Source organism: Suillus plorans (assembly GCF_016647745.1).
Source record: "Suillus plorans strain S12 chromosome Unknown HD556scaffold_3, whole genome shotgun sequence".
NCBI lineage: Eukaryota > Fungi > Basidiomycota > Agaricomycetes > Boletales > Suillaceae > Suillus > Suillus plorans.
Genome location: NW_024537387.1, coordinates 1162009 through 1185183, shown reverse-complemented (window position 1 = coordinate 1185183; position 23175 = coordinate 1162009). Strand labels below are relative to the sequence as shown.

General features: G+C 45.2%; 4 protein-coding genes across 4 annotated transcripts; 1 reads left to right on the top strand and 3 right to left on the bottom strand.

The window, feature by feature from the left end:
- Positions 1-11429: 11429 nt before the first annotated feature.
- Positions 11430-15912, bottom strand: HD556DRAFT_1437260 (uncharacterized protein; the record flags this gene model as incomplete). Its single annotated transcript, XM_041305674.1, has 15 exons — positions 11430-11846; positions 11917-11945; positions 12021-12444; positions 12496-12825; positions 12894-13100; positions 13163-13342; positions 13400-13496; positions 13551-13708; positions 13766-13967; positions 14017-14226; positions 14294-14448; positions 14523-14741; positions 14799-15190; positions 15244-15471; positions 15561-15912. The coding sequence occupies 15 exons, from the start codon at positions 15910-15912 to the stop codon at positions 11430-11432; spliced, it is 3600 nt and encodes a 1199-aa protein (XP_041166715.1).
- Positions 15913-16235: 323 nt separating this feature from the next.
- HD556DRAFT_1478862 (uncharacterized protein) lies at positions 16236-16964 on the bottom strand (the record flags this gene model as incomplete). Its single annotated transcript, XM_041308568.1, has 2 exons — positions 16236-16760; positions 16821-16964. The coding sequence occupies 2 exons, from the start codon at positions 16962-16964 to the stop codon at positions 16263-16265; spliced, it is 642 nt and encodes a 213-aa protein (XP_041166714.1). The 3' UTR covers positions 16236-16262.
- Positions 16965-18130: 1166 nt separating this feature from the next.
- HD556DRAFT_1437258 (uncharacterized protein) lies at positions 18131-19866 on the top strand (the record flags this gene model as incomplete). The annotated part of the gene is made up of 2 exons (XM_041305673.1): positions 18131-18248; positions 18437-19866. 2 exons carry the CDS (start codon positions 18131-18133, stop codon positions 19864-19866), a joined length of 1548 nt encoding a protein of 515 aa, XP_041166713.1.
- Positions 19867-21616: 1750 nt separating this feature from the next.
- HD556DRAFT_1261983 (uncharacterized protein) lies at positions 21617-23121 on the bottom strand (the record flags this gene model as incomplete). Its single annotated transcript, XM_041299066.1, has 5 exons — positions 22598-23121; positions 22402-22538; positions 22181-22354; positions 21957-22121; positions 21617-21898 (listed from the first exon to the last, which is right to left on the bottom strand). Exons 1-5 carry the CDS (start codon positions 22881-22883, stop codon positions 21617-21619), a joined length of 1044 nt encoding a protein of 347 aa, XP_041166712.1. The 5' UTR covers positions 22884-23121.
- Between the last annotated feature and the right edge of the window lie 54 nt (positions 23122-23175).

The following is a 23175-nucleotide window of genomic DNA, read 5'->3' as shown; positions in this document are numbered from 1 at the left end:
ATAATTTACAATCAAGTTGATTGACAAACACATTGACTTACCTGTGTTTGAAATATATTTTTGTTGTCTCACATACCGAGTTCCGAGTTCCGGGACCCCCGAACCCCGAAACCCGGGACCCGGCAGTCCACAATTTTGGGGTTCGGGGGTTGGTAAAATGTTTATGGATATATGAAAGGTTGATTCAAACATGTTTGAAAGATGTCTTTCATCTCAAAAATTGAGTCCCGAGTTCCGGGTAAGACATCTTTCAAACATGTTTGAATCAACCTTTTGTATATCCATAGACATTTTACCACCCCCGAACCCCAAAATTGTGGACTGCCGGGTCTCGGGTTTCGGGGTTTGGGGGTCCCGGAACTCGGGACTTGATATGTGAGACAACACAGATATCTTTCAAAAGTTTGTAAATCAAATTTATTGTAGATCAAATTTTATTGATCTCCCCAAATTTCCCAAGTCCCGAGCGCCGACCCCCGACCCCCGAGACCCGGCAGTCCACAATTTCGGGGTTCGGGGGTCCCGGAACTCGGGACTCAATATGTGAGACGACACAGATATCTTTCAAAAGTTTGTAAATCAATTTGTTTGTAAATCAAATTTATTGTAGATCACCCCCGAACCCCGAAATTGTGGACTGCCAGGTCTCGGGTTTCGGGTTTCGGGGGTCCCGGAACTCGGGACTCGATATGTGAGACGACATATCTTTCAAAAGTTTGTAAATCAATTTGTTTGTAAATCAAATTTATTGTAGATCAAATTTTATTGATCTCCCCAAATTCCCAAGTCCCTGAGCACCTGACCCCCGATCCCCGAGACCCGGCAGTCCACAATTTCGGGGTTCGGGAGTTGGTAAAATGTTTATGGATACACGAAAGGTTGATTCAAACATGTTTGAAAAATGTCTTTCATCTCAAAAATCGAGTCCCGAGTTCCGGGTTAGTGCTGAAGCTTGAAACTTGAAATCAGTGGAAAATGAAATCTCGCAACAATGTACACATGAAGATGTTTCATTTCCTTTGACAATTCACCGAGTGTCTTGTACTAACCTGACAACACAGTCTGGGCTTCAGGCTTCAGGGCTCGGTACACGACACTCGGGGAATTGTGAAATTTCTATTTTCTTGGACATTTCACTGAGTTCCGAGTTCCGGGCGCCGAATTCCGAGTTCCGAGCGCCGAGCTCTGAGTGCCGAGTGCTGAAGCTCAAAACTTGAAATCAGTGGAAAACGAAATCTTGCAACAATGTACACATGAAAATGTTTTATTTCCTTTGACAATTCACTGAGTGTCTTGTACTAACTCAGGGAATTGTGAAATTTCTATTTCCTTAGACATTTCACTGAGTTCTGAGTTCCTGAGTGCCGAGTTCCGAGTTCCGAGTGCTGGATGCTGAGTGCTGAAGCTTGGAACTTGAAATCAGTGGAAAACAAAATCTCGCGACAATGTACACATGAAAATGTTTCATTTCCTTTGACAATTCACCGAGTGTCTTGTACTAACCTGACAACACAGTCCGGGCTTCAGGCTTTGGGTTTCGGGGCTCGGTACATGACACTTGGGGAATTGTTTATGGAAATGAAACATGTTCATGTGTACATTGTTGCGAGATTTCATTTTCCACCGATTTCAAGTTTCAAGCTTCGGCACTCAGCCACTGGTCGGTAGTCAATATAGGCAAATGGTAATGAAAAATGAAAGTTGTTATTACGCTTAACTTCCTTACCGAAGGTTGTAGTCCGAGTCTAGGGGAGTGTATTGGTAGTCTTTTCTTGTCCATCAGTTATCATTTAACCGAGATATAAGCTAAAGAAATCTGAAACATCGGCAATAATGAAAAATGAAAGTTATTATTATGTTTAAGTTCCTGAACAAAAGTTGTAGTCCGAGCCAAGGTGAGTGTATTGGTAGTTTTTTCTTGTCAATTGGTTATCTCGTTACTCGGTACTCGGTACAAGGGAATCAGTACTCGGTATTTGGTTCTGATACTCAATACCCGAGAATCAGTAGTCAGGTACTCGGTACTCGGTTCTGATACTTGGTACCCGAGAATCAGTAGTCAGGTACTCAGTACTTGGTTCTAATTCTCGGTACCTGTGAATCAATAGTTGGGTACTCCAGCCAATAGTCCCGAGTCCCAAGTACTGATACTTGGTATTCAGTAGTCAGGTTTGGAACTTGGGTCTTGGTTTGGTTATCATTTGACTGAGATATTGGTAGGCAATATTGGCACTCGGAGCTCGAATACTGACTATCAACTATCAAGTGTCGGGACTTGGTAATCGGTAGTTGAGACTTGGTGCTTAAATGGATATTGCATATATACATAAAAATACAAAATATGTTCCTATGTGTTCATTTCTAGGTGAATAGACTTTGAAATTATATCTCAATCATCTATTCAACAATAGAAACAATGTATCAGGAGCTCAGGACCATAGGGTAATCCTTTATTGTATAGTGTACCTCCCCCTCTTCTGGTGGTTCACCTGCTGGGGTTTTTTCCCTGTAGGACTGGACCTCAAGGACTGTAGGGAGTCTATTCCTGAGCATATTCAGAGTAGATATATCATATAACCAGCCCAGGACACACAGGATCCTTTTCCAGGAACAAAGCATAGACAATTGCACTTGTGACATTTTTTCACGATTTTCAGTATCTTGCCCTTGCATCCATGATCCAACCTTTTAATATATAATGAGCATAGCTTATATTCTTGCTTCTTATGACCAAGATCAGCTCACAATAGGCTGGAGTTTGTGAGCTAGTGTGTATACTTGCCATTTCGCCTGATAAGGGGCCCATGCCTTCAAAACATTGAATCTTCATAATCAGAAACCTGGGGTACATTTCAAATATCTTAAGTATCATAGACATAAATTTACAGACAAATCAACCAAGAATTGAGTACTGAGGAAGTGAAATGGGTAAGAAATTGAGTGTGGGAAACTTCAAAGACCCAAAGCATCGAAAATGGTTAGTTGAGCAGTGGTAGGACTTTAATGCTGGGTCAACTCATATTTTCACTATATCCCTTCTACCCACCCCCTACCCTCAGGGCAGTAGGCAGTATGGGTTCCTTGGGTAGTTTACGATCTATCCTACATATTTGTAATGATATTTTCGGCCTGAATCATATATAAATGTGACTTTGTATAAAAGATGTCTATTGTCACTCTCCACACATATGTCATTTTGCCTATCATTACATCAATCCTTCATGAATCTTTCTAAGCTTTTAAGCTATTATAATGGATGTATATGGGTGTTATTCCAGGTCTCTGATCACATCACAGGCTTGTTATGTTGGATATCTCGACATAATGTGCAAGTCTCACTATTAATATTCATTCTTTTATCTTTAGACTCACTTACTGCACACATGTATTTCATTTGTCATTATTGATGTTTCGGATTTCTTTAGCTTATATCTCGGTCACCTGGTAACCAATGGACAAGAAAAGACTACAAATAAACTCACCTAGACTCGGACTACAACCTTCATTAAGCTGACTACTGATTCCCGGGTACCGAGTATCAAAACCAAATACTGAGTACCAATTACCATGTACCGAGTACTGCATAATGAGTAACAAGATAACCAATTGACAAGAAAAGACTATCACTACACTCACCTGGACTTGGACTACAACCTTCGGTAAGGAAGTTAAGCATAATAACAACTTTCATTTTTTCATTATTGCTGATGTTTTGCCGAATGACAAGGAAAGACTACCAAGACACTCACCTTGACGTGGACTACAACTGTCATTTTTCATTATCATTTGCCTATATTGACTACCAAGTCTCGAGTACCGACCACTGACCACCGATCACCGAGTACCGAGTACCGAGTGCTGACAAATACAATTCCCAAGTTATTTGAACCCTACACCAATGGATAATACATACAAATACAATTCGTGTCCATTTGAAGTACCGGGTTTCAGGTTTCGACACTCGACACTTGGTGATTTGTGCAATGAGTGAAAAATGGACATGTTGTGTACATGATTTTGGGTTTCGGGCTTCGGGTTTCGGCCCTCGGCACTCGGAACTCGATGATCTGTGTAATGTAAATGAACAATGAACATGTTGCACACCAGGTTTCGAGTTTTGGGTTTCGGCACTTGAAACTCAGTGATTTGTGCAACAAGTGAAAAATGGAAATGTTATATACATATTTTCGGGTCTCGGGCTTCGGGTTTCAGCACTTGGCACTCGGCACTTGGTTATTTGTGTGATATAAATAAAAAATCAACATGTTGCACACTGGGTTTCAAGTTTCATGCTTTGGCACTCGAAACTCGGTGATTTGTGCAGTGAGTGAAAAATGGACATGTTGTGTACATATTTTCGGGTCTCGGGCTTCGGGTCTCAGCCCTCGGCACTCGGAACTCGATGATTTGTGTGATATAAATGAAAAATCAACATGTTGCACACTGGGTTTTAAGTTTCACGCTTTGGCAGAACTCGAAGCTGTTGATTTAGATATCACCGGAAACCCGAACACCTGAATGTCAAATTTTCAGTGCCGAACCCCAAGTGCCGGTGCCGGGTGCCGAGTCCCGAAGCCCGGAACTCAGGATTTGACATTTGAGACGAATGATAATTTTCAGACATGTTTGAATTAACCTACATATATCTATAAACATTTCACTAACCCCCGAACCCCGAAAGATATTTTTGTTGTCTTACATACCGAGTTCCGAGTTCCGGGACCCCCGAACCCCGAAACCCGGCAGTCCACAATTTCGGGGTTCGGGGGTTGGTAAAATGTGTATGGATATATGAAAGGTTGATTTAAAACCCCCAAACCCCGAAATTGTGGACTGTGTGCAGTGAGCAAAAAATGGACATGTTGTGCACATATTTTCGGGATTCGGGATTCGGGATTCGGCCCTCGGCCCTCGGAACTCAATGACTTGTGTAATATAATTGAAAAATGGACATGTTGCACACCCGGTTTTGAGTTTTGGGTTTCGGCACTTGAAACTCGGTGATTTGTGCAACAAGTGAAAAATGGAAATGTTGCATACATATTTTCGGGTCTCGGGGTTCGGGTCTCGGCCCTCGGCACTCGGAACTCGATGATTTGTGTAATATAAATGAAAAATGGACATGTTGCACACCGGGTTTCGAGTTTCAGGTTTTGGCACTCAAAACTCGGTGATTTGTGCAATGAGTGAAAAATGGACATGTTGCGCACATATTTTCGGGGTTCGGGGTTCGGGTCTCGGCCCTCGGCACTCGGAACTCGATGATTTGTGTAATGTAAATGAAAAATGGACATGTTGCATGCTGGGTTTCGAGTTTTGGGTTTCGGCACTCAAAACTCGGTGATTTGTGCAATGAGTGAAAAATGGACATGTTGTGTACATATTTTCGGGTCTCGGGCTTCGGGATTCGGCCCTCGGCACTCGGACCTCGATGATCTGTGTAATATAAATGAAAAATCAACATGTTGCATGCCGGGTTTCAAGTTTCAGGTTTTGGCACTCAAAACTCAGTGATTTGTGCAACAAGTGAAAAATGGACATGTTGCATACATATTTTCGGGGTTCGGGGTTCGGGTCTCGGCCCTCGGCCCTCGGAACTCGATGATTTGTGTGATATAAATGAAAAATCAACATGTTGCATACTGGGTTTCAAGTTTCACGCTTTGGCACTCGAAACTCGGTGATTTGTGCAGTGAGTGAAAAATGGACATGTTGTGTACATATTTTCGGGTCTCGGGCTTCGGGTTTTGGCACTCGGCACTTGGAACTCGATGATCTGTGTAATGTAAATGAACAATGAACATATTGCACACCCGGTTTTGAGTTTCGGGTTTCGGCACTTGAAACTCAGTGATTTGTGCAACAAGTGAAAAATGGAAATGTTGCATACATATTTTCGGGTCTCGGGCTTCGGGTTTCGGCACTTGGCACTTGGCACTTGGTTATGTGTTTGATATAAATGAAAAATCAACATGTTGCACACTGGGTTTCGGGTTTCAGCACTCGAAACTCGGTGATATGTGCAATGAGTAAGAAATGGACATGTTCCATACATATTTTCGGGTTTCGGCACTCAACACTCGGAACTCGATGATCTGTGTAATGTAAATGAACAATCGACGTGTTGCACACCGGGTTTCGAGTTTTGGGTTTCGGCACTCGAAACTCGGTGATTTGTGCAGTGAGTGAAAAATGGACATGTTGAACAATGGGTTTCAGGGTCTCGGGTTTGAAAAATAGCATAATAACAACTTTCATGTTTTCATTATCATTTTCCTATATTGACTACCGAGTCCGATAAGGGACCCCTTGGATGATCCATTGCTCAATGAAATACTACCTGATTGGAAGTGTGCTGGTTATCAGATATTCATTTGTCGACTCCCGGGTCCTGGAACTCAGAAGTCGGTACGGTTGACCCAAATTTGGGTGGTCGGAACTTGGCGTCTCATAGGGCAACACAAGCTTTGCACCCCGGATTCCAAATTCTGCAAGACAACCTGTGCACCATCAAAGGCCATGTCAGGAGATCACCTGCTGCTCCGGGAACTCAGTAACTTTGATTTATTACCTCCTCTGATTTGGTTGATGTACAACTACCTCAGCTCCATCATGTCTACAATTATGATACACATGGGCCCACCCATCTATATTTTATACCACCCTCGGCCCACCCATCTAATACAACATCCCATACAACACCCTCGGCCCACCCGTCTAATTAATATGCGTCTGGGCCTACCTGTCTAATACAATATTTTATAATACCCTCGGCCTACCCGTCTAATTTAATATGTGTCTGGGCCCACCCGTGAATGTGATAACAAGTACCTACCCATCTATCTCATACACATCTACCTTAATACACCCATCTGCATAATATCCAACTACCTCGGCTCACCTGTCTACCTAATATTCATATACATCGGCCCACTCATCTACTCTATATATTCCCTGCATGGGCCCACCCGCCTCCATCGGGAATAATTTCCCTCCTGGCCCATCCGTCATAGTCGAGGATATTTTTATCATGGGCCCATGGTCCACTGGCCCGTATCATACGGGATATTATGCATGTCCGTTCCCTCGTATTATACGGAGATAGGTCACTGTAATATGTGCCAAAGGAGGTGTAACGGGATGGGTGTTGGCCTTCATCTGTTGACAAGTAGCACAACCGTCAACATACTTTCGTATGTAAGTTCCCATACCGGGCCACCAAGCTTCGCGTTTCACGAGTTCTTCGGTTTTGAAACGTCCAGGGTGACCCGCCGTAGGGTGATCGTGATATCGAAGGAGAATGTCACGGCGAAGGTTGGGCGGAATATAGGCTCGGTCTTTGTAAAACAAGATATTGGAATCAATTTTCCAGTCATTAAGTGCTGATTTCATGGGAGGGAGACAGATTCCGTTCAAGGTGTCCATGGCGGTGGAGAAGATGGGGTCTTCCAAAGGGTCAGAAGCTGTAAGTGCACTGCGAAGGTCTTCGTCGATAAGGCGGATAAACATGGAATCAGGAAGCAGGATGGTGTCTTCGTTATCGGAAGCTCCATTATCATGGTCCGATCGTCGGGATAAAGCATCCGGTACAGCTAATTTTGTACCGGGGACATGGTGGAGTTCTAAGTCAAAGGAGGTAAGAAGCATCTGCCAACGTGCCTGTCGACGCGTTAATCGTTCTGCCTTCCTAAAATAAAGAAGGTTCAGATGATCGGTGAATACCACGACAGGGGAGGGGTGTCCTTCTAGATAGTGTCTCCATTCCATTAGGGCTCGGATAATAGCTAACAATTCCCGGTCGAAAATCTGGTAGTTTCGTTCTGCTGGGTTAAGGGATTGGGACAAATATGCACAAGGGTGATAAACACCGTTTTCATCTGTTTGTAACAGAACTCCTCCTGTTGCAACCAACGAGGCGTTGGTAGCAATGGCAAATTGCTTGAGTGGATTGGGGTTTCTGAGTACAGGATGGGTCGTGAAACAGATTTTAAGACGATCAAAGGTTTGTTGGCAGGTGGGGTCCCAAAGGAAAGTGGCGTCTTTCTTTGTTAAGTCGATCAGAGGTCGTGCTATATCGGAATAGTGGGATACAAAGGCGCGATAAAAGTTGCAGAATCCTAAAAATGATCGAACTTCTTTAACAGAAGTGGGTGTTGGCCAGTTCTTGATTCCGTCTGTTTTAGCTTTATCCATTTCCACATGCCCAGGCTTGATGACCATTCCAAGATATTCGACTTCGTTAGAATCGAAGGTGCATTTTTCTGGTTTCAGGAACAACTTCTCTTGTCTGATCTTTTCCAGTATTCGTCGAGTCCGCTCTTGGTGTTCCTCAAGTGTTTTTGAAAAGATTAGGATGTCGTCCATGTATATTACCAGCCATCCCTCATTGATCTCCGGTCGGAATTTGTCATCCATATATCCTTGAAAAGTGGCCGGGGAATTGCATAACCCGAAGAACATTACTGTGGGTTCAAACAGTCCGTGCTCCGTGGTAAATGCAGCTTTCCATCTATCCGCGGGATGAATGCGGATATTGTTATAACCAGATCTGATATCCATTTTCGTGAAGAAATTTGCACTGTGTAATCGTTCTATAAGAGTTGACGGGAGTGGAAGAGGATAGGAGTTTTTTATAGTTTGATCGTTAAGAAGTCGATAATCTTGACAGGGTCGTAGTTCTCCGCTCTTTTTTCCTACAAAGAAGAATCCACTTGCTTGTGGGGATTTTGATTTTGTGATAAATCCTTTAGCAAGATTCTCATCAATAAATTTCTTGACGGCGAGTCGTTCTTTCGGAGATAAAGGGTATACTCTGGACGTTCTTGGGAGGAAGCCTGGTTTCGTTTCGATACGATGGTCTATTCCGGGTCTTTCCGGGGGAAGTTGGTTTAATCCGTCTTTGGCAAACACATCCGCGTAATCATGAAGATAGGCGGGCACGACTTCTTCTTCCTTTCCTTTTCATCAGTGGCAAATTCCTGTGCTTTGTTGCTGAATTTTGAGAAAGTGGGGGTTGTTTTCTGTTCGGATAAGGATGTTCCATCTTTGGTGAGGGGAGTGTCAAGGGATATTTCTTCTATTACCCTCATAAATTCTCCATTTGCGTCGTACTCCACCAGGAATTCTCCATCGTTAAGTTCATAGGTGGAGATGTCGCATACTGGAGGGGCAATCCATACATCTTCCTTTGTATCGAAGCATTCATCTTCTTCCATGGGTATCGGAGGGGAAATGTCTTCCGGAACGTCTTCAATTGAGGCGGAGAACTTTGATGGTTCTTTTCTAAGTTTAGAGTTGACCCATCTTGGTTCTTCGTTCGAAAATATTTGCGAAGTTCTTGACTTTCTAACGCTTTCTTCAATTTCGATAGATTTTGGGGTGCAAGGAAGGGAGAGAGTCTGTTCGGTCCAATTAATGGAAGGATTCATGGCTCGAAGCCAAGGGATTCCAAGGAGGATTTGGTCCTTTCGTCCTAGTTTCGTGATGTTAAATTTTCCCATCATGGTTCGTTCATCAATTTTGATGATAAGGACGCAGTATCGTTCTACCGGTCCACTGCTGGAGTAACTTCCGTCCGCGGTTTGAATATGGAATGGTTTATCCAATCTTCGAGATCTAATTCCGTGTTTCTTTACAAAGCTTTCGGAAATGTAGGTTCCGGAGGCTCCTGAATCTATCACTGCGCTTGTTTCGACATTCTGACGTGTTCGAGAAATGAGAGAAATGGGAACACGTAGTTCCTTCTTTTCACCAATAGCTCGTATAAGACGTACAGGTTCTTCTGGAGACACTACAGTCGACTTAGTTCTCCAATTTAAAAATCCTCTTGAATGTGTCTCGTTTCTTCTTCTTCCTCGAGTTTACGAATGAATGGGGGTCCTTTCTTTCTTTGAGGGCATTCCTTGGCACGATGCCCTGTTTGATGACAAATGAAACATTTGCCAACACGCATGTGTTCTTGGCGGTCCGCTTCGGTAAGCCGATCAATAACCATGGCATCACGGTCTCTGTTTGGGACATATCTCTGGTCTCCAAATCTTCTTTTCTTTTGCTGCATGGGGATACGAGATCTGATGGATTGTAGCTGCATGTAGCAGTTATCCATATCTACCACGGCTTCGACGAAGTCATCAAAGGTCTTTGGGACTCCTCCGGCATTGAATAGTTTGACGAGTAATCCAGGGTTAAGTCCTTCTTGAAAATGGAATATTTTGGCGGATTCTTCCTTTATCTTTGCTTGGGCGATGAGTCTTTGATAATCGGCAATATAGGTCTGGAGATCTCCGTTTCCTTGCTTAAGGTTTCGAATTTTCGCCATAGCCGTTCCCGATGGATCAATAGAGGAGAAGGCTTTGTTGAATGATTCCAAAAAGTCCTTCATTGTTCCGTATCCTTTCTTTTGTCCAGAGGAGTCAATGAATTGTGCGTCCTCAAGGAATTCTTCTTTCCATAATCTGGCATTTCCTTCATTCATGAACGAAGTGATGAAGATGACACGTTGTTTGTCGTCTTTGTAAAGCTTGTCGTTGATGTCCATGTAGGCATTACAAGAGAGGAGGAATGATCTGGAAAATTCTCTATCTCCATTGAAAATGGGGGGAGGGTTGATCTTGTATTCAAATTCTTTGGTGGTCGATGCGGTTGACATGTTGAGCGGTGGTACAAGAGTACCGAGGTTCAGGGCTCGGAGTTGTGGGGTGAGTGATGTCAGTTTGCTTGCCTGCACTAGCTGTCTTGCTCAGCCAGGTCTTTTCTTCTTGGTTCGTTCGTTTCTTTGACACACACAGATAGGTGGTGTCTATCGACTTGAATCTTTTGTTACGAACTAGGATAGTTCTAACAACGACAACTTGACAGAGTTACGTTCGTTGAGATTCTGAGCCTCTTCAAACAAGAGAGGTTTCTAGGCTTAGTAGAAGGAGTGCTTCCACTAAGAATCAGGTATCAGACGACCTAAGATTGGGGATCTTAGGCGAGAGATGTTTCAGGTAAAACCTAGTAAGATTCAAGTAAAGAATATAGTAATAGTACATGTGCTTAAATAGGTCAATATGTGCGCACAGACCAAGACAATCGTGAGATACAAGATATCAATCAAGAAAGGAAAGCATGTAGACCAAAATAGGTAGCAGCGATTGTAACACGTACATACCCAAAAAACTGGCTCTCGATTAATGGCTGTAAAGCGGTTCAGTGTGGGCAGATAGGTGAGCCGTTGAACATGAGAAAATAATGAGCCGAAGATCTGGACAAGCAAAAAGATGCGTAATGAGCTTAGCGCGTATGCGATGAAATGGGGAAGCTTTACTTGGGAGTTAGAAGAAGAAGGAGGGTACTCTGGACAAGTAAAGAGATGCGTGATGAGCTGAGCACATAATGGCGAAATATGTGTGCCTTGAGTCGCTAGAATAGGACGAGAGTAGCGAAAGTCATGGATTGGAGTTTGGTGCAGTAGGTGATGGATACCAATGGCCATATGAAGGCATGGGGGCCAATGCGGCTGGAGGAGGCGGGAAGGGATTTGTGGTAGGTGGAGGGGTTGTCTTGGACGAGGAGGGAAGGATATAAGTCAGGTAAGGTCCTTGACCTGCGAAATCTTTCTTGACCATGTCTTCGAACTCCCTAAGTGTTACCGGATCCACATTGAGTTCCCACTCCAGATACTGATACATCTTGCGCTCCATCTGATTGATTTCTCGCAATTGGAACATACCCTGGGCTACAATACTCCAGGATTTGTTGGAGTAAGTGTTGTCACAGATGACCTTGGATGCGAGCATGAAAGCGGATACGAAAAGACGGTGACCCGAAGATCCCCAAGCAGTGGGGAAGCGTGCTTTGAGAAGCTGGAAAGGTCATGGATTAAAGTTTGTCAGTGTGGTGAGACGCATATGCGATGAAATGGGGGAGCCTTACTTGAGAGTTAGAAGAGGAAGGAGGGTACTCTGGACAAGTTTAAAAGAGATAGGTAATGTCAATGAACCATTATTACTAATGTAACTGTAGTGAATGTACAGTACGAAGAAACATGTCAGTATCCACAGTATCCACAAGAAAATAATCTCCATCATGAGCAAAATCTGGAACGAGAAGAGCACCATGAATGATGGAATAAAGCGTAATAAACTCAGATGAAGAAGCGGGCCGTGCGCGAAGTCGAGTTAGTCGCAGTTCTCGATCCATACGCCGACGTGGGCCAATTAAGGCATCCATAGGTAGAACGAGCGCGAGATCTAAGGTACAGCTGCCAACAGTGTGCTTAAACATGCATAATATCTTCACAAATATATTTTTGTCGCGGCCGTCCTTGTCCAGTGTGCGTATTAGAGCGCAGTCACGCCGTTCTTTGCCATGGAAGCTTGGGTTGCATCGCAGGTAGTCAGTAGCTAGCTTCCAGTCAGCGGTAGACTCATAATGCACTTTCAAGTATCGATATTCATGGATCTTTCGACATACAAAGTCAGATTCGAGTAAAAGCGAGGAAAGTCAATTTACCTGGTCTTGTGCTGAAAGTTTCAACCACGTTGTTCCTTCCGGCAGCGGTATGTTGTGAGAGGGAAGGAAATGGTTGAGAAATGTTGCGAGTTTCTTCCGGAACTGGTGAAACGCACGAATGGACTTGTTTTCTTCCTCCACTTGCGAAAGGGTTGTTTGATTCTTGAGGGGTGAACCGATATGAAAATGTTCTTCAAATTTCTCATCATCCAAGTCCGTGTCCTCCAGTTCTTCCTGCAAAAGCATGAGTTTGCGTCGTTCCTCATCAAGGCACTCGATACGACTGCGAATAAATTCAGAGACAACACTCTTATGGTCGAGCTCAAGGATCTATGTTACACGAAATGAGTGGTATGGAGCGACTCATTGAGAGTTAGAATTAAAAAGCATGAATGTACCTGATCAGCAATATCCTTACGATTGGTCTGCCGTAGATACCACCATTTGATCGGTCCATGTTGCTTCTCATTTGGTCGAGTGCTGAAGTTCCGAGCGGCACCTTTCACCATGATGTCATCAAATATATGCTTTCCAGAGTGAATCTTTGGAAAGTTCCAGTTCTTGATCGTGTCCGGATCAGTCTCCTCAACGATTTTGATGTAGTCCTGAGATATCAATGATAAGTGAATTAATACTAACGACAATTTGCAGAACTGCTATGACGTACCTCTAAGCGCTTCTGAAACTCTAACACCTCTGCCCTTCCCGCAGCAATCGTGCTTTCAGTCTGCACGTCAAGTGAAATATACATGTCGATATGTAGGTAGCTCGCTATACACCGTAGTAGTGCATAGCCAGCTTCATCCGCTGCACGTGTGAGTATGTTCTGTGCGGCATACAAAACTTGCTATGAGAAGAGTAATTCGTTAACATGAGAACTGGTAGCCACGAAGTCATATCATACCCTGGAGATATCCCGAAGTTTGTTACTGTCGCTGTAAGTAATATTAGTAACCCAATCAAAGTGATTAAGATTGCGCCATCGTGGGAAGGTATCGAACCTGCGAGCAATTAAATAGGGTTGCTAACATGTAGTCTGAACAATTACAACTCACTGATCATCCAGTTTCTTCTCGTTGCTGCGTCCAAGGGCTGCAATGCGTTGTTTGAGCTCGCCGAAGAGATGTTTCCACTGACCCATATGATATACATGCAAATGGTCCTGCAAAACCGTGTCATGAGGATCAGAATTTGGGACTTTCCAGAAGACGTTCTGTAAGACATGATTAATGGGGGACAATAATTGGTACATTTGATTGCAAGTGCTGACCTTAATAGGCCGCAGGCCCTGTTTTTTGAGTGCGCTTTCTCCAGCTACACGGTCCCTAGTCCATAGCTCCACCAAAGCTTTCGTGTCATCAGATGATCGAGTCGGATAAGTGGAAGCGTTATCGTAGAGCTTGTCTGAAGGGACGAGGCAGATAGGACAGGGACAGTGACAATTGGTTCCCCGTATCAGTGCCATCACGCACCTAAGATTAGATTAGAAAACCATCAGAAAAAAGTATGAAACGACGTTACTGCTCCTCATAATCAGCCGATAAGAGCAAGATGAATGCATACAACCATCTCATGACGCCGTCATAGCATGTATATGCATACCCTGCCTTGGCATAGATGATGATGGTTTCGAGCAGCTTGAAGAATGCCTTGTGCCATACGACACGTTTGAGATTGACATATGAGAGCTTTCCGTCTTCCTCAGAATCGTCAGGAACCTGCACAAAAGAACTGTTTCGCGCGAAACTCAGAACTAACACTAATTTCACTTACTATTGGTAGCCAGCCAACCATTCACCCACCGCCAAGTCCATCCGTGTTCCTGATATTGACAGGCAAGTTTCCGCATCGCACGAAGACAGGGTAGGCTTTGACTGTACCGGCAGAAGATAGATGAGTTTTGTCCGCATACAATATAAATGCGAATGGGACGCCATTTTCAGGTAAAGACGACTGTGAATTCAATATATAAAGGGTATCACTTAGTAGAATCACAAATGAACAATAATACAAAAAATATAGCATACTTGAACGTTCCACCAATGGTCTCCAGTCCAAGGTTCATGTACAAAGCGCTCGTAACGCATCCCGTTGTGCTTGTACAATCGCTGTGCATCCCAAACAAAATGGGGTGCCAGTAGCGGGTCCTGTAGCAAGTCCAAGGCCCAGTCCCACAATGGCCGTGTGTATACGTTGTACTTGAGGTCCTCCCGCTTGTGCTCAACAGTAATGGTATGCTTCTCGAACTATCAAAGGAATGTCTAATACGACTGTAAAAAAAGAAAATCGTGTTCTTCTCTCACAGGTGACATTTGACTGGCAGCCCTGTCCCAGGCTTTTGAAACATCACCATGGGACTTGAACGTGAATTTCACTTGGCCATCAGCAATTCTCCAGATGAGCCGCAACAGCTCGTCTGTTTGATTCTTGTTCAAGGCAGCCTGGTGTGCGAGTTTGGCGAACTCAAAGTCCGCACGACAAGCAAAAGGCTGCCAGGGTTCGTTGTCGACGATAGGCGGCAGCTGATGCTCCTTGCGTCCAAAAGTGGAGAACGACTCTACAGAAGTCGCACGGCCACTGTGTGGGTGGTATTCCGTCTTGAAAGTATCGAGATTAGGAGGAGCTGAAGGCATGATTGGGAGCAATGATAGGGTGGTACACGCGGGGATGCCCATGCTTGTATCTGATTCTGAACCTGTAATTAAGATTTCAGAAAGGGAGCGCATCACGAGTCAAAATAATACATACGTTGACGTGCATCTGAATCTCTACTGATGCTCATTGCATCGGCAACATCTGAATTCCCTTCAAACAATGGACCTGCAGTGAAGTCGTCAGGCTGTTGATCTTGCTCAGGCGACGAGTTCTTTGTGCCATCCGGGACCATTCTCAAAGGGACCGACGGCGCTGCAGCAGCGACAACAGCAGAAGCCATTGTTTGCTCCTTACGATGCCGTCTTTTCTCTCGACGTGCTTCTAAAAATGATGCGAAAAGTATTATTAATTAGTACACTGATATCAACAAGACGATATGTCAATGAAGACAGAATTTAATCGACGCTTACCTTTCCTTTGCAGCTCCTCCTCTACTGCACGCGCTGCAAGTGCCGCGAAATCCTTGTCATCATTCTTCTTATCCCGTCTTCTCAGACACCCTTGTTCGTGAGATTTGATCCCGCGCGCCGAGTATGACTTGTTACAGTACTGACAATCCACTTGGTTGTTGGATGATGTTGAAGCAATATATTTATGTCCCCGGTTCGTCGTGTTTCGGTTGGGGGCCATGCCACAAGAGTAGTACAAATTAAAGATATACAGCCTAAGAGACGCAGCTAAAGATTCAAACACGATGATGGGAGGAGTCGGATCAATGAGAAGCAATGACGTCGACGAAAGATTATCATAATAATCTGACATAATGAATTGCGGTTGCAATTATCAATAATCACCCGGCACCATTAGAATCGCTTGTAAGTACTAAGAGCCTGCTTGCAAGTGAGTAAAATAAGTCACGCTCCCTGGGAATTTAGTTCCAATGTGGTCCAAATAGCGTCCCAATATGGAACGCTTGCAAGGCACCCCTGGAAATTTCCGACAATAGGTCCTGCTCCAGTTTCGTCCATTGAGTATCTAACCTTGTGAATGTGTAAATGAGTATCGGGTTGTGATGATTGAGGCTTCCGTGCCCGAATAACGACGAACGACTTTCCAGAATCCTTGGGAGATGAACTGCCTTCAAGCTCCGCCTCACTCACCCCGCTGTCCAGTCAATCGCCCTCGCTGTGCCTACGATTCCTTCGAATGTTGTACCAATGTCTCTTCTTTGGCTGGTCAGGATCACTGTTGTTCGATTCCCCGCTATTCGTCTTGGTCGCCATCGAAGGATGCTCCTCCTGGCACTGCGTAGGAGCATTTACAGGTGTTGCATTCAATGCATCCCCAATAGTAACTGCTGTTTGACTCTTGTTGCGCATGTGTGGCAACATTGCTCCAGTAGGTAGTCCAAAGCCCATGAGCGCAGGAAGGCGCGCAACATTCGCTATGGAAACAGTTGGAGTAGGTAGTTCTTCATCGTCATAGATTGTCTTCGTTGGTGTGCCAACAGATAAGGCTTGCAGTCGATCGAGTTTCGCGAGTACACGCTTTAGGAATCTGCAGGTCTCCATCTCATCGATAGGGTGGTAGGCAACCAAGGCAGTGCGACTGCCAAAGATGCAGTGGCAATTCTTGCGGAATGAGCGAAAGTGTTCGCCGTATTGGAGATACTAAGTCATAGTTTGCGAATAGCCCATAAGTTCCGGCTCGCCACTCATACTAGGAGCAACCTGACGGTTAGAGTATATAGAACTCTTCTTGTCCAGCATTTCCACCGCACTTTTGACGGAGTTCAGTGCGACGATGTGCATACCCCAGAACACTGATATGCGAAATATCACCTGCGCACTGTGCACAAGGACATGAAAATACATGGTTTTGGAAAAGCGGGAAGCTTTTACCATAGTTCTTGCCCATTCAGTGAAGGTGAGCCAGGCTTGACCAATGACCACCACATACTGTCATTCTAATGTATTAAATATGATACTGTCACAAGGAAAACCTTCGTCTCAGGGCAAAAACTCCAACGTGTCACGTGACGATGAAAGTCACGTGCTTAGCAAAAGGTCCCAAACGGTCTGACCGTTTGGACCATTTGTAAGCCTCCCCTTCCCATGGCGCAGCTGCCCGACTCTGATAAGGGAAATACCAAAGGGATAAGGCACAGAGGTTAGACGCGGGTCGGATCCGGACGATACATAGAAGTCGGCCGGATCCGGAAATCCGGAAATGATGAGTGTGATAGGTCCGGATCCGGAATGCGGGATATGACAGTGAGACTGGACACAGATATCTTTCAAAAGTTTGTAAATCAATTTGTTTGTAAATCAAATTTATTGTAGATCAAATTTTATTGATCTCCCCAAATTTCCCAAGTCCCGAGTGCCGACCCCCGACCCCCAAGACCCGGCAGTCCACAATTTCAGGGTTCGGGGGTTGGTAAAATCTCAGGGTTCGGGGTTCGGCACTGAAAATTTGACATTTATATTTTTGCAAGTGTTGTGCTTCTGGTGTCCGTGTGTAGAAATAGGATATGTTGCACACCAGGGCTCAGGTGTGGGGTTTTCCCACTTCAGTACTTGATTATTGGTCAATGCCACACATGGTTGATTCATGTTTTCGTGCTTACAGGTTTAGATTTTGGTGGTCGATGGTAGGTATATGCACTCATAGTGTGCATGTATCCTATGTGTTTGATTCGCTGGTGGCCCACCTGTCTATGTAATAAATAGTTTATCACACCCTCGGCCCACCCGTCTATTTGATATCCCTTACGTCGGCCCACCCATATATGTAATACGCCCCACGTCAGCCCACCCGTCTATGTAATATTCCCCTACCTCAGCTCACCCGTATATGTAATGCACCCCCGTTGGCCCACCCGTCTATATAACAATATTTGCCTTACATCTCTCTTCAGCCCAGCTGTCTATAATATCCTACTCTACATATTACCCAGATGGGCCCACCCATCTCCATGAATGATCATATTCCCCCGGCCCATCCGTCAACATCAAGGATATATATATCATTGGCATACATGGGCCCACCCATCTCCATTGGAAATAATATGTTTCCTGGCCCATCCGTCATCATCGAGGATATACACAACATGGGCCCATGGTCCGCTGGCCCGTCTGATATGGGATATTATGTAGGTCAGGTGGCCTGTATAATACGGAATTTGTCACTGAAGGGGCTCGGTACCTCATGTCATGGGTTGGCTACCCTCCCTCCAAATGAACGTGGCTCCCCAAAACAGAATTGAAGTCCGCAGCAGAGCTCTTGAAAGCATATAAGAAGCAACTCAAGATCGCTCTAATTGCCATCTCATGAGCCCCCTCAGATGACACCCCTACCACTTCCACACTCAACCCCACTATACCAGATCCAAACCAGACGACTTCAACAGACAACAGATCCACAATCGCCACCGCCCTTCCACCTTCAAACCCCTCAACAAGAAACAACCCATCTCCCAAGGAGATACTTTCGCCCAAACCCAAGGATGCTCCTTTCACTATGTCGGATTCAGCATCATCGTGTTCCTCTTGCCTCTCTGCTTCCTCTCATGCATCTGCATTACCCCAGACCCAGACCTCCCATCAACTGCTTGGCCTTGATGGATCACAACACCCCTCCATTGGCACTATCCATAGAAGGAAACATGCCTATTGGGAGGCAGTCATCTGTGACCCCCAATTCGCTCTCCGACTAGACAGCTACCTCAATTGTACCAATGATGAGATCACCTTCAACCTCATCCAAGCCTTCAGAGGCACAGATGCCTTAACCGGCGATATTGCTAGGGTTGACCTAGCCAGGGACATGTCCCTCTCCACCGTATCCACCCGATACAATCAAGGCAAGATCAAGCAAGCATTGCTAAACTTGCTCGAACTTAGGAACTTCCATGCCGCTGTCATGGCCGTTGAGGAGGAGCAGGCATTTAATCCCCCTCCCAACCCAGTCAAAGTCGTCAAGCGTGCTGTCTATGACAGAGCTCCGACCCCCTTTATCCCTCAGCCACACTCCGAAACCCCGGAGCCTATCCCCAATGTCGCACAGCTTACAAACCCCAAAATTGACCGTCTCTATGAAGAGTACGAGCGCAAGCATTATGCTCCGTGTAACCCATCCCCCAGCTTCGACACCATCTCCATCACTATCCCAGAATTGGATGAGTGTACACCTGAATCTCCTGCAGTCAATCCTGACGATTGGGTACCCACTGATGCAGTACCACACCTCTCCATCGGCTCTCCCCACCCTCTTCCTACACCTCGACATAGAAACTGTCATCCCCGAGCAACCTCTGTCCTAAGTCTAGGACTTCCCCTCTCCCATGCGCATCACCCACACACACAGAATTACTCCTGTCACTTCACTCATGAAGAGGCGCAGGACGAAGCCATCTCCCAGGCTCAGCGGGATGCCACCGAGACCACTCAGGTCTATCGCAGCAATGTAGTCTGCCGCCAGTGCCATGTCTTTGGACACAAACAAAAGCATTGTGCGCAGTACTTCTGCCGTATTTGTGGGCAATTCGCCCCAAAACATCTCACCCCCTTCTGCCCTCATCTTGATGGCAAGAAGATACTCCATCGAGGACCCTCTCAGGAGCAGTTCTACCAAGACATGCGCCAGCTTGAAGCTGCGTATGACCAGGATGCTGCTCGCATTGAGCAGGAACGCGAGGAGAATGCACTCAAAGCCACCGCTTGGCTCAAAGACCTCGACTTTGATCCAGACTGGTACACGAACCAAGATGATTGAACTCGTTGAATTCAGCCTTGAAATGGGGGTAATGTTACAAGTAACATCGGTCACGAGGCCCCCCTATCATTTTCCCTTCATCCTCGCCCTCACCATCTACCGGCTCACACTCCTTTATCGAATATCCATTGACCGGATCCTTGGGACCGTTCCCGTCCCTCGTCTCCATCCCCTCCTCAACCTTATCACAGATAACGCACCAACATGCGCACATGCCTTGGCACTATGACTTGTCTCGACTCATGCCACCAATGTGGCATCTGTTTCCTCTGACTCATGCCTGCTCCGCATTGTATCTTTACTGTTGGTTCATTCCAATGTTTCTCTGTCTCATTCCACATTCGACCTCCCATCACTAATCAGGCTGTGTTGCCAGTGTACCGTTACCCTTTACGTTTCCCCTTTACCCTTACCTACAGTACGGTAACCCAGCCCTCAACCCTTTCTCTTTAGTATAAGTAGTCAGTCATCCTGTACTAGATTCTCTAACTTGAATCTACTCAATCTTCCCTCAAACATACTTCCCTCTGAAGCCTGTTCAGCTTCAGTCTCTAGTATCTTTTCTTAGGTGCTCATCGCGCCTAAGTCTACCTCGATCGATAGTCTCATCGTCGGACAAGACAGTCCGCACTTTGAGCCTAGTGACTTCATAGACCGTCGTCTTAGAAGTCACGTGACACATGCGTCTGTGATCACTGCCAACTTGACGTCGCCAGTTTCACTCGCTACACCGGATCCTTCCAGTTATGTCACGAATGTTAGCGAACGATGCCCCTCTTAGGGCTCCGCTGTAGAAACAACAGTACTGAGAGGAACTAATGAAGATCCTGACTGTATCTGTAAATGTTGTAAGGTCGCGCGTTGCCTAGTCTGCTATACTTGAGACGACAAGTGCATTCGACCCAGGGGTCTGCGATCTGGGAATAGTCTTGGGGGTAAGTGAGTGATGTGTGATCAATAGTCCGAGCGCGGGAAACAATGTCCGAAGGTATAATTACGATGTCTGATGCAAAAGTGTCGGGTCCGATGTTTTCGGGGTTTCGGGTTATCAGGTTCGGGTTCGGGTCTTTCGGAAACTAATAGTAACGCTATAGCGAGCATCGGAAGAGTGAGCGGTGTGCGCAATAATAACAATGACTGATACGGATAATGAAAGAGTGATGATATTCGCAATATCAACTAAGAACTACGAAATATCGGGTTTGACCACTAAGCATCGGGGAACTGCTCCCCTCTACTTGGATAATGAATAATGCTCGGGGTCAGTCCAATATATATGTAAGTACATAGAAATGCGGAACCCATAGGCGAAGGTAGTGGCCGATGATTTCGGATCCGAAGTACATGTAAATAAACATGAGGCGCTGCGGACTATGGGAAAACATGTAATAGCGCTGGCTACAACATGAGTAATGTGCGAAATAATGAACTACACACCTAGTGGGGCTAGCAAGACAGGACGGGACACGGATAGGACAAGTGCACGGGAAAACATCGGGTCCGATGCGGCCTAAACGTCGGGTTGGCGGGTTAGCGTCGGATAACATCGGGAAGTGATTAGCATGTGACGGGTATTTGACATGTACTGTAAAATAGCTCGATACGAGCCCAGCGCCAGCTCGTGTCCTACACCGCATAACAGACCTATTTGAGTGTGTAACAATGCCCCTCTCAGGGCCTCACGCAACAGATCTATTTGAGTGTGTAACACCAACAGCATCTACAGATAAACACCTGACTTTCAAAATACTCATTTAGCTAGCAGTGCACAAATCAAAGCACAGTACAAAGTATCTGCAGATGATCCATCAGATGCCAGAGTTGATATTTCTTCCATATCCCCAAAAGCCTTTCCAATACAGTCTGTTGCTCCAGAGAAATTAGCAACTTTGCAAAATGCTGCATGAATACCAAGGTAGTATGGACTAGGTAGAGGCAAGTGAAGAGGATCACTAGTTGTGAATGTCACAATAGGAGGAAATGAGCATATAGATGCAGGGTTTCCACATACTTGATATGTGTGTTGTGTGTCCTGGTAATGGTGTCAATCAGTCATCAATTCTCTGTCATGCTTTAATGATGCAATATACCACTTCTTCAAACCACAAGGCAAGCCTGTCAAACAATGCATGCACATGTATGGCCAAAGTCAAGACATTTTCAAGACAATGGATCTTAATGCCATCAAGTTCTTGGCTGATATCATGGCCTGCAAAATTGTTTACTATGGTCCGTTCATTTGCTGCATACTCAGGCTTGGTTATATGCAGAATGGATTAAGCAGAGTATGTTTGCAAAGCCAACAATTACATACCTTCAGGTTGTCCTCACCTTTGTTAGTGAAGGCTGGAAAAATATGAACAACTTCTGTGTGGAAGACCTGGAGTTCTTGAGCTAAAACCTCCACTGTAAGCTGTTTGTTATTGTGATAGGCTATATAATCAATGGCGCCAGTAACAACACAACGAAAGTTGTCCCGAGCAAGGGCCTGACTGAAATTAGATAGACTGGGTGAATGAGACATGAGCTACTTACATGTGCTTTTGCTGTTCTTTGATCTATTGGACTCTCCTCCATTATATGTGCTATTGCTGCCTTGATAGTGTCAAATGATGGCCCAGAGGTATGGTCCAGGAAAGAATATTCATGGATCTGACTTTTAGCAGCATTGACTATAAGTTTGAAAGGTCAATTCAAGCATGATGCAGTGGGTAACAGGTGTAGTACTCACACAAACAAATGAAATAGTCATAGGTGAGTTGGGCAAGGTGGAGAAGCTCATTATCATCAACACATTTGCTAATGTCCTTTGCAATATTGTGACGACCTGGTGCATATATCAACATATAACCCAGGATACGGGCACATATGAGGGTTGATGGGCTTCGTGGTGGGTCCAACTGCAAGATAGGGGCCCGAGCCTGCAAGGCCACACACCGGTCATATGCAGCATTGAACTCAGAGTCTGAGGGAATTGTGTTAGGGAGATTGGAGGGAAGTGGTACAGAATTATCCATGGTGGGCCTGTCAATTAGTTTCGTTACAGTACAGCTTGTCTATATTAGACCAAGGTCGTGGTGGATGGGCAACTTTGTCACCCTTCATCAAAGGGGTACTTCCGGAGAAAGAGTCCACCCTGGGAGTCGCTTTCTTTCTTTGGCAAAACACGGGCGCAAAAGGGGCCGGTGAGCTATGGCCAGTCTCAGCTGGATCGCCCCTTCGACTTTTCCTCCTGAAACTTTCGAGTGCAAGGGCCTCTGCAAATTTCCATCACTGCGCTTTTCTGCCAACATACATGCAGACGTCAAA